General features: G+C 35.9%; 1 protein-coding gene across 3 annotated transcripts in view; it reads right to left on the minus strand.

The window, feature by feature from the left end:
* The window catches only part of LOC140325967 (transducin-like enhancer protein 4), a 92012-nt gene that overhangs the window by 10475 nt on the left and 69050 nt on the right, over window positions 1–12487 (minus strand). For all 3 annotated transcript variants that reach the window (XM_072404110.1, XM_072404109.1, XM_072404108.1), the window contains 5 exons: window positions 12292–12482; window positions 10780–10856; window positions 9477–9726; window positions 8389–8636; window positions 384–531 (listed from right to left, as the gene is read on the minus strand). In XM_072404110.1, coding sequence (XP_072260211.1) covers window positions 384–531; window positions 8389–8636; window positions 9477–9726; window positions 10780–10856; window positions 12292–12482 — 914 coding nt within the window. The remainder of the gene's footprint in view (window positions 1–383; window positions 532–8388; window positions 8637–9476; window positions 9727–10779; window positions 10857–12291; window positions 12483–12487) is intronic.

Genomic DNA, 12487 nt, shown 5'->3' on the forward strand with positions numbered 1-12487 from the left:
TTGAGGTTTTCTTCAATAAATGAAAATAACCTTGTGTTTGTCCTATGAAGCGTATAAAATGTTTTTAAACAACAGTGAGACCTGGGCCATGGCCAGGACAAACAGCAGTTAAACACGATCAAAGTATTCAACGTGTTTATCTCAATTGTAAGAAGAAGAATAGAAAAAAAAAGTTGCTGTCTGATCTTGACCTAAGTAAAATAAGAAAATTCTATACGTCATTGGAAATCTGAGTCACCTGCAACACCACTACAGCAGTAATTAAAACACAAAGCTCTTCCAGTAGGCATGGAATGACAGATTTGATTGCCTTCTGAAATCCTTTAAGACTCTGACTCATATAATATCATTAATAGGGTCAGTATATTCTGATTTTATCATACCTGTGATGTGAAGTCATGTTGTTGTAGCTGTCGTCCTTCACGCAGGTCCCAGGATCGCACTGTGTTGTCCAAACCTCCCGTCCAAAGTTTGGTACCATCATTTGAAATGTCAATACAGCTGGCTCCATCTGTGTGGCCCTGGAATTGCCTGAAATTAACAGACACTTTTACAAAAATGAAACAATACACAATGTTCCAATGTAAATATACAGACATATGCCACAACATACAATGATTTGTATTATTAAAGCTCATTTTACAAACAACAAACAATCTTGCTGTTGATGGTTTGTCATAACAGATGATGTGATGTCTGAGAAGGAGAATAGTGCATTCATACATAAAGATGTGTCTCCCATAATAAGCTTACTTTTTTTATTAATTGTTTTTATTCTAAAACTTGACCATCAACTGCAATATGAATATAATAACAAAAGCCTTTATACAGATGTATTTATTTTTATTCATGTAAAACCAATTACATTCAGGTGAACTCCAATTAACTATGGGACTCCTAAAGGTAGTTGGTTAATTTTAGGGGCTTCATGTCAAAAGGACAAATACATTTTAAAATCAACATTTATTTTGGTATTTGCAAATAATCTGAAAAGAATATGTGTATTTTTTCCGGCAGGTAGTACAATTTTAGGTAGTTTAGGGACAGGGAATCCCAATTTTTTTTTTTTTTTTTTACTTTCAGGTGAACCATTATGTTAAATTGTTGTATGGCAAACCACTAAATATTTTAATTATTCAATTATTGAGACAAAAGCTATTTGCAACAACAATTCATTGTCCATAGCAACCAGACTTCAAGTGTTTCACTTGTTTGCTGGTAGGGGTCATCTATTCTTTTTTTATGCAAATCTATGATCCAGTCTCTCTATGATCATACCTCCCACCATTTCCAGCATGTGGTTACAATAAAACCTTCAGACAAAAGAGATGGCGGCGCCAAACACCCTGAAGCTTTTGTCTACTTAAATGATAGCATCTGGTTATGTCACATACTTAAAATGATACAGAATCCTATATGCACACAGCGTTTCCATAACACAGAAGTGCATTGCTTGCCATTGTGACTGATGAATTCTATAACAGGGCTGCCAAGCTAAACAACTCTCTACTGATACAATCCACATCAAATCAATATGCTTGTATCACTTTACAGAAGGGTTGTGCTTTAGCCCCAAACACATGGAAAACCTTAAAGCTACAATTTCCAATCAATATGTCTGCCAATACTCCTAACAATGATAAAAAAATAGTTTGGATTATTTGTTATTCATTCATATCAGCCATGTCATCTGATGGCTATTTACTTTCTTCACTCATTCAACACTAGCCCATACTAGCACAACACAAAAATGTATGAAATGTTTTTCTAAATCTAAAGTATTGCAGGATTTCCCACACCGTTGAATGCCATATTGCAATAATGTGATGTTTCTTTTTGGAACAGCCTTTCTCAACCTTTTTTATCATAGAGCGATCCCATGAAATAACTTTTAGATCTTAAGGAACCCCTACACCTACTGTATCCACTGCTTACAGTACATTAGCCCAAATGTCTGTGGGAACCATTCCTTACATTTCTGGCCAATGGGAAGAATGTCAGGTAGATAAAAGGACCATTGGTGTCATTTTAATTCACCTGAGGAGAATAAAATTACTCATGGCTCAAGGAACCCTTAGCAATCTCTGGAAGAACCCTGGTTGAGAAACACGATCTAGAGACTCCTACTGCAAGAGTGTCGGATCTTCTGTGGAAAGCCAAGATTTATATTGAGCTTCCCAGCTTTAGAGGACCTTAGCTTTCTGTGGTGATCAGAACATTACCAGAGGTACAGGATTTCACATTACACGTATGACCATATGAGGTGCACAAATAGAAGAAACCAACGGATAATTGCAGCTGAGAATAATAAATGGTCAGACCTTTGTACGATTCTGTTCACTTTTGAAGTCTGCATGCTATACATTGGTGGGCAGGTAGATCAGTTTGAATTTATGTATGTAGCCATTTGTCATACTTCACTCGAAGGTTAAAAAAAAAAAAAATCTTGAATACAAACCACACACAATTCTACTAGCTTATAGAAGCAGAGTGTCTGGTGATAAACAGAAATGACTGCAGGGGAATTCCAGAACACAACATAAGCATGCAAAATCTAACTACTGAGGCATGAAATATGTAAATATACAACTGCAACAATTAAAACAATAAATGTCACAGTTATGAGGGATGCAGGCAGTCCTTATCACAGTATCACTTTAAGGTGTATTCCAGGTTAACCCTCCCATACCCAAAAGGGGATTAAAAAAAAAACAAATATCAGAAATTGGAATTTTTAAAAACTAAGAAAAATTTTTAGTAGGTACACAATGATTTTTTTAATGGGCAAAGGATAGTACAAAATCACAAAAAAACTATTTTAGATAGAGCAGGGTAAAACACCTGTCAGTTTATTATCTGCTGTGCAGCGTTGGGCTTTCTCTTCAAAATCGCTTCAAAGTGAGAATTCCCCTCAGACAATTGTTACAGAAAGTGCCCCATTAGAAAGTTAACCCTAATTTCTTTGCTATCAGAACTGTATAAGAAGCTTGCTCTGCTATAAGTAAAAGGTGTATAATGAAAACTGAAAATGAACTGGCTTCATGAAATTCTACCCAAGTAACAGAAATCAATAAGGTCAATGAAAAGCCAGATAATTTAAAGTCATACTGTGGGTCAAATGACTCTAATATTTAAAATAAGCCTTAACAATGAGCTTATAAATGGTTTTGTAATATATGCACTTATAAAACAGATCTAAGAAAACCATTTTAAGAGCAAGAAACCCTTTTGATCTTGCCAGAGATTCAAAGTTGTCCAGTGCCTTATGCATACTTCACATTTTCCTTTAAGAAATCCAATTAGCAGTCTTCACCCTTTTCTGGCATATAAACAAGGTTTTTTTTTTCTACTTGCAGGGTCTTTAAAGGGATAAAAAAAAAAATAGGAAATACATATGTATTGCAGAGATGATCTGTATATAAATCTTTTCTTTGCACTTTTCACACGTGGATACCATATAAGTAAATCATTTTACATGCACTTACATGTATTTTTAATATTATCATCATCATCATCATCTTGCTTTGACATACACTTAAAGCTAGTAGGTCAGGATGAAGGGATGGTAATTACTATTTTAGCAGCACTGTTTTTCAAAATAATACAATACGTGCCTATAAATTCTAAGTCGGCTAACTTATTTGCAAATTAAAGACCAGCAAATGGACCAGTCATTCTCAACCAGGGTTCTACGTAACCTTGGGGTGCCTTTAGGTTACTAGGGGTTCTATGAGCCATGGGTGACTGACATTTTTCATTTGCTGTAGCCTGCATAGTTCTTAAGCCAACATAACTTGGCAAAGCACGCAGGATGACACCAGAGATCATCCTAGCCATCTTTAAGGGATGCAGACTGCTTCTGTAAGATGAACACTAGTGTAAGGGGAATTTTCCCCATATAATAATTTCCAGGTCTTGGAGAATTATTCTAGAAGTTCTTCTGAAGTAAAAACATTGAGAATAATTTGGGTTAGACTTTCAAATGCCTTTGAAAAAGAATCCTGTGACAAAGAATAATAAAACAAAATTATATAAAGAGCAAAAAATGACAAACATCCCACACCTTATTTCAAAGAAAACATGCTAGCAGTAATATGCTCCTGTCATATTGGCTTATTTTTCTGCAATAACTGAAAACCAGTTTTTCTTCCTTATTATCAACTAGGACATCAGATGATGAGGAAGCAAAAGAAACAGGTTTGTGCTGACCTAGAACATCCAGAAGCTAGTGGGATTAGCCATTTCAAAACATGTTAGCCTCCCAGCATTGTAAATCTATCAGCATATCTGTTAGACTGAACTCAACTTAACTATTTCTTGCATGTCTGTTCCATGATACTTTGAGAAACAATAAATAACTTGGCGCCAGGCTCTGCACAAAACAATGTGTGAGTGGGGAGCCAATGGACATGGGCGTGTCTTATTACACAAAAGATATAAAAAGGAACTACATCAAAGCCTACAATGAACTAGGATAGTTTCTAATGTGTTATAAATATATAAATTGTGACAGAGAGCATTCTGTAAGGCTACAATATTTTTATGGGGATGAATATATGATCCATTTTCTATTAATCACATGCACTGGCATTGTATTGGAATATATAGTACACTGGAAAATATAGTACACTGCCTATACAGAAACTCTGAGATCCGAAGACATTCACTAAAAATAATCTATAATATTACGTTGTATCTTTTTTTTTTGGTCTGTAATTTTTGACTTTGAACCTATTTAAGTTTAAGTGCCAAAGTGCCTGAGAAATCAGTATTAACCTGTGCAAAGAGAGAAATCTTTACTAATCAGGCACCATGTAATTTCCCCCTCTCTGGTATTACTGCTCACTAAGGGCAATCATTCCATGAAAAAGAGAGACAAATCGGCCATTTTATCCGCCGACACCTTTTTGGGTTCTCAAATGCCTGCATGCAAGAAATTATTGTGATGTTCATTGATTTGCAACACTCAAGATTACAGGGAAGACACAAATGCACTGAAGGTGTGAGCAGAAAAATACAAACCAATCTATTGACAGGTCTGTCAAGATGAGACGTTTATGGATTGCAGAACATTGATACGTGTTATTAAAATTATTAAAATCATAGTATGTGATCCCAGGTTTATGCCCTGCTGAGCAAGTATACTTTCCTGGGGAAAAGGCATCTATTGTGGACAGTTTCTGCTTCTAAACTAAAGCAAGATTTTGCCAATGATAAACCATTGGGATTAGTGTGCAGGAACGAATGAGGCTACATTTTCATTTAAAGATTTGTAACACTTTCTAGTAACACGTTTTGGTAAAATTACTGATCAAAGCATAAACTAAGCACCATAGCAGTCAAACTATGAATACACAGTTGCGTAAATCCTCTTACAAAAAGAAAAACGACCCTATGTTTCCTCTTGTTGTCTGCAGTCTTCAGTGTGACATTGCGTTTGGTGTTTGAATATAATGATGCGATCTCCTATGATATTCTACAATGATATAAGTACCTAAAGCTCACACCATAGACTGAAGATGAAATGAACAGCTCAGGGCATATGTTAGATGAGCAAATATTAGCCATTACCCCTCTAATATAGTGGGAAAAGATGCATTGCTAGGCTCTTGTTTGTGCCTTAATACAAATTTATTCTTTAAAGATAAATACTTAGGCACATGCTGCACTGAAAAGTATTAGGAAAATGAGTGCATAGCACATTATTGGTCTAATAACCAGAATTGGCCCTTTCCAGTTCACCAGTTAACATTCTTTAAAACACATAAAAACATGCAGATAGGTTTTTTGGCTTGCCCCCAGAAACTGGCCTTAGACTGAGTTAATGACATATGGCTATAGTAGGGAGATTAGATTGTGACATTATGTTAATGCTATATAAAAAGAAGTTAATAATAATAAAAAACTAGGCATCTAAAATGTCACTGCATTTAGGGGGTGAAACCAGTATAATGTAATGGATAATATACATCACTCTTGGGCATTTTGTTTAAAATTGAACTGAACAAACCTACTTAGCCACAATTCCTTGACACCATCTTCTTGTAGATAACCCTTAGTGAATAAATTCCTAAAAGGCGTTATTTTTACCAACTAATTATATACTGAAAACATTCAGTACTATCTAGATAACCTCAAAATAAACAATTCAAAATGTAAATAAAAAATAGAGGGCACACCAATTACTGAAGCAGAGTAGCAACTTGATATAATTATTGCCCAATTAGGCTTAAAGTTACATACCTTTAAGGTGCATCAAAAAAAGTGTTCAAAACCTTACAGCTAAAATTCTTCAGAAAGCAGCCACAGTCTGTAAAAAGTATGTCCCTTACTAGAATTTAAAAGGAAGGGACTTTTTGTGGACCAATTCCTTGTGTGGAAGCAGTGATCCCCATGCAGAAGCCAGACATGCCCCCTTATGAGTGAAAGATTGAGCTCTACAATCAAAGCTCATGCAATTGGAGGGCTCAAGCCCTGATTCAGAATGGGGCATGTCAAACTTCTTCAGAGTAACTACTGTGTCTGCAAAGAATAAAATAGTACTTACTTTTAAATGCTTTTCTACTCAGCATGTGCCTGCCTTTTAAAGAACTAAGGCTTTGAATACCTGGAATTTATGTAGTTGATTTCATTTGAGTGTTCCAGTGGGTAAACTTAAAAACATTAAAACCAACTTGTACTTCGTGGGAACCTTAAATTATAAAAGTATATTACCCCAAAAAAAGGCAGAATGTATATAAAAGAATAGAACAAACAGTTCTAATGTTTAGTATTAATATATATATATATCCCTTATGCTGCTACCTGTGTAAGCTGCCAAACTTTGATTAGCATTTGACCATATAGTACTAAGAAGAGCAATAAAAAGGGGACAGGAGGGTCCAGGAGGCAAATGTCATTAACCTGCTTTTACTAACCACTGAAACTCATTACATGGCAAGTAAGATTTGCTCTACTTTGGAGTCTGTGTCTAAGCACAAGCTCACTTTTAATGAATATGTTATACTTTTTTCAAGATAACTCCTCAAAAGCAAAGACTACTGACACAATTCTTATCAAGTTCATTGATTGATTCAGATATCACCTTCTGTCTGTAAAGCATATGAGGAAAGAAAGAAATATAAAAGGCCGGAAATGTGGTAGACATTAGATAAGTTACTCCTGCAGTTGAGGTCACAAGATAGAAGCATAAGGTACTTTGAAGATAATGCTCGATATATTGGCCCTGAGATATAAAAGAAGGAAAAAAAAAAAAAGACTGAATGGAGAATGACAACATAGTGACATGTTTTATAGATGGATCACAATGCACACATTGAAAGGCATTGCAGCACACAGAGAAGATATTCTGGTCATTGTTGGTTTAGTCTGACAGAATGTTTATCAGAGAATGAAAGTGGCACAAGTGCATTACAGGTAAGGATGGCATACCATACATAGGGCCAGGTAGCTGATCTGATAAAACAGACCTCCAAGCTCGCCAACATTTGGTTTCAGATAAATAGGAAACCGCTAGCTTGGAAAATCCAGAAGTGTAAACACTGCAGGTACCAGTGCGTGCAGCCATGGTACAACCTACTCCTAAAGTTTGGGGTTCATTAGGCATATGAACAAATCCAACTCTAAGGTGTGCAGTTACAAATGTACTGACTGTACTGCGTCCCAGCCTCCGAACCTCCCCATACTGCCTTATCCCTGATCTAGTGACATACTGGTCACGAGGACACAAACTTCTGAGCCAGGCTCATGCATGCACCTAGGCTTAGATTATATATGTTTTAGGATTTAAGAAGTTAACTCTAAAGTTAACTCTAGTTAACTCTTAAAGTTAACTCTAAAACAATGCTGGATAAATTGCTGGATGTTCTGCTCTTATTAAAAGCAATGCAAAGTTGAAGTTCCAGTAATTAATTTTTCAGGCACAAATGTGAATGTGATAGGCTTCTACAAAAATCTCATCAATCAATGTGCATGCCATATGGCGTATAGTATAAAATCAATACTAGTACATACAGACACTATATTTTCTCATTACAAATGTAGGCTGTGCATCCTGCTGTATAGATCTTCACAGTGATTCCGTTTTATTGTTTCTCCCTTTTATTCCAAACCTATCTTCTCTTCAGACTGCCTGCAAACAATCAACTTTCCAAGTTGCTTGCTAAATTTATCCCAGCAGTCATTCTGCAGGGATGCTAGCTAACTGGCCAACATACAGAGTCATCGGAGAATCTTCAAAGTTATAGGTTATAAAATTTTGAAACAGAAAAACAGACATCATAAATATAAAAAAAAATCACACATTTCATTCAAGTAAAAATAACGTAAAATGTATCCACAAACATTATTAGTCTCATGTGAATATTTATGGAGCAATGATGTACATACCTTACAAGGGTCTGATTGTGTAAGTCCCACACTGCAATGTTGCCATCACTACAGCAGGAGAAGCAGACCTTGGAGTCAGGGCTGATAGCCAGAGCATAGCAGGCAGGAGCAGATGATGTCAGCTCTGCTTTTATACGTGGGGTGGGAGCTGCCAGGTCCCATATGGATAACGTGCTGGCTTCCCCTCCGACAATCAGAGTGCGCCCATCAGGGAGTAATCTGCAGGAGCGGATGTAGTTATCTCTGTTCTGCAGAAACAAAAAAGCATTGAGGCGTGAAATCGGTACTTTAGTTAAAAACTATATAAGCAGAATTTACAAAGTCTGTCGTCACTTTCACATAAAAGTGTTTTATGGATTTACTTGACTAAACATGAGTTGTAAAAGACTAAGATGATTTTAAAATATCCTTTGCACCTCTAGAAAAACAAGCTGAAGCGAAAGACTCTCACGGGTGATGGGTTAAACACTACACTGGAAAGCTCTAAAAGCACAAACATTCCCTCCTGATTTTAATGAGCCATTTGCAGTTATGACAATGATAGTGGAGTAATGCCAGAACATTACATGACATTAGACAAGTACTTAAAATGGATCTAGAAAATTTAGTGTTGTGAGATAATTCTTCTTAATTAGCATCAAAATGTGAAGCCATAATGTCAACCCATGGTTTCCAGAGTTCAATTGCACAACTCACAGTTCAGAGGGGTCAGAATGACTAATACTAAATGATAAAACATTGGATATTCTTGGAGAACCTGTAAAAATTAGAAGACCGAGATAAAGACAAATCCCACAGAAACCAATTGGTTTATTTACCTATTTACTGGTGAAGGGTGGAAAATGAACACATTTTTCTATCATGCAATCATACAATATAACAAAATGACAGCAAATGCTAATGCAGTTATACATTATGGTATTTTTTTTATAAAGAAGTCATAAGCCCATCTTACTAGGATGCAGATCAACTACTAGGGGACTGTAAGTTGTGCAGCATTAAATAATACCCAGAATTGAATGGATTCATTAGCATACATAAATAAAACCTATAGTTGTTTTTTGGGGGATTTTTCTTGCATCACTTACCAAGCAGTCCAGCTGAGAAACAGGGCTTTTATTTCCAGGGTGACTAATGTCCCAGACTTTCACACATCCCTTCCCACCAGTGTAAACGTGTCTTGTGGGGTTGCTGATGGTTACTGCACAAACTACTTCCCCGTGATTTAGTGTGTTTATCTGGCGCGCGTGTCGAGGGATTCCTGGGCCAATCAGAGCATCAGGAGGGAATGGGACAGGCTGCATCTGGCCATCGGCACTTACATGGAATGAATATGCTCTAAGAAAAAAAAAATGTAGGTTAACATACTGTCATTTTTAAGATTTTAGTGCTGTAAAGGCACATTTTTTTTTTTACTACCCCCGTTGCTTATACTGAAAATGGAGACAAGTAATATTTTGAAATGCTTGCCTTCAATACCACTTGAACCAAAACCACTGCAATTCAACTTAAAACATACTTGGAGGCAGTATGCAAAAAAATTAAAATTTTGATTGCTAATGCTACAAATGAGCAAAGTGACCAGCCATCCTGATTTCTTTTTTCATGTTTGAATCATGTAAAACTTATGAAGGTAATTGTTTCCTTTGGAAAATTTGCAAGACCAGTGGCAACCAAATAAGAGTCTCTGTGCTTCTTCTAGAACAGCCAGCTTAATAGCTGAATATCAGCATGTGCAAGGAAGGATGTGAAGGGCGCAAGATTATCATGACTCAATATTTGGACAGCTGCAAAATTGTCTGCACTTTATTCTACAATCCCACAACAGAAAGGCTCTGGCAGAACTAGAAGATGGTGAAAATGATCATACTACATTATCCATAATTTAAAATAAATTTGTATCGTTGGTTGTTATTTTGCCATTTACCAAATGTGAATACATCCAATCTGGCAGGATGCCCATTGACAATATGGGATAGGTCCAGCAAAAAAAAAAAAAAAATATATTGATTTTCTGACTGTCATTTCCTTTATGAAAGCTCTCACAAGGAAGCAGAGCTTCATTAAAGATCCTCTTATTTTCATGATATACTCCTACCTAATCATATTTAAACCATCATGACCATCATGACCCTCTTGAGCATTTACAGCAGCTCTTGCTTTGGTTTATAAGCAGGTTATTAGTTCAACATGGCAATAATTCTTTATACAATGCATGCCATGAATTTAAAAAAAATGTCCCCAAACCAAAAGCTCTAAAATGAAATTAACACTTTTTCCTGCTTTTGGTAGACTGATAATAGTATAAGATAACAGTTAATAAATTTAGAAATCCTTGTTGACATTATATTAAATAAAATATGTGTGGGGAGGTAACTTTATGCGACTTACGGTTTCCCGCCTGGGATGCCTGTCAGGTTTGGAGGGATGCCTGGAACCCGCATATGATGATGTGGATCAAAGCCAACCTAGGCATTTATGGAAAATAAAAAGAATTACCTTGATAGAAAACTCAATAAACACAATTTTCAAAACAAGTGTGTGTATTGATTGTCATTTTTAAACACAGTACTGTGAAATGTTGAACAAATCCCAAAAGCCAGGTAGCAATTTTGCCTTAAAAACTAAAACTTAGTGCCTTAGCATTGTCTTATTGTCATCAGAAAAACATATTTATTACAAATAGCCAGCAATTAAACTGACCTAGGTCAATTTATTATGTCTTCTGCTTTGCAAAAATTGACTGTTTAGTGGGAGGTCTGCCAACTTTATTCACATGATAGCTTCTATGTTCCATTCACACATATTGCATACCCTGGCTGAGAAATGCTTCACTGCTGATGGACAAAATTTCAAAATATATGGTCATTTTTTCAATTTTAAGTAGCAGGGTGATCAGAAGAGATTAAAAAATTCATTTATTTACAGTTACTCCAAAGACAATGTCAGAACATAGATGGGTTAGTAAACAATGTTCGGATTTCACACAAATACAGTGTGAAACGAGGCATGGCAAGCCAGTAAAAGAGGAAAAAGTCAGCAGCAAAGGGCCTAAATACACTGCTGAAGACTATTCCTTTGGCCAGCTTGCCTTCTTGTGAGTACAATTTTAGACCACAGGTTCTCTGTCAACTATGCTAGAGGTATGAAATATTGTAAATTTGGCTACAGGGGCTGTTTTCAGACATATAAGTAAAAAACATCTGATGGCTCAAGCATTCATATTTGAACCAGTACATTTCATAGTGTGAATAGATTTCACTTGATTTATAGTAAACCTTGAAGCACAAAGGTTAGGTAGTATATATTTTTTATGTGTAACAAAGCACATGGAATTACAGAATTACTAAAGGGAAAAGTATATTTATGTTCCAAGTAATTCCCTGCTGTGATCATAGACAGGCAGATGTATTGTGCATAAAAAACATAATCCTATAAAATATATGTATAGCCAATATGTATATCCTCCAGACAACTCTAAAATCTAGGAATTGCCAACAAGAACCACACCACACATGGTGAATCTACCCAGAAGGGACAAAAACTGCAGTAAAACTTGGCAAATGGTCCAACCTCTTACTCAAAAACTCAAATAAAAGTTTTGTTTTTATATATATATATATATATATATATATATATATATATATATATATATATATAAAATATACCCATAAATCACATTCTTTTTTTACAATCCTTAATTATACCCATAAATCACATTTTTTTTTACAATCCTTAATTATACCCATAAATCACATTCTTTTTTAGAAATCCTATTATGTTTTTGCAAAAATATTTAACAAATTAACCTGAACTGCACTTGAGCATTTCATTCTGAAAACCAGCTTTATTGCAAGCATTCTTTAACGCTGCATGGGTACTATTCCCAAACAAATCTCTTACCACTGGGGATCTGCCGTATGCCGCGGCTGCAGCGGCTGCTGCAGCTGCCGCACTCATCTGTGGGGAGATGTTGTGAAGACTGGCATAAGCTGCTCCTGGACTCGTCAGCTCCCCATTCATACCAGCATGTGGTACAATTCCAAATGGTGTTGGATAAGGACATGGGACTGCCATGGGGGCTCTAAGGCCAGCTGAA

Source organism: Pyxicephalus adspersus, chromosome 3, assembly GCF_032062135.1.
Source record: "Pyxicephalus adspersus chromosome 3, UCB_Pads_2.0, whole genome shotgun sequence".
Taxonomy (NCBI): Eukaryota; Metazoa; Chordata; class Amphibia; order Anura; family Pyxicephalidae; genus Pyxicephalus; species Pyxicephalus adspersus.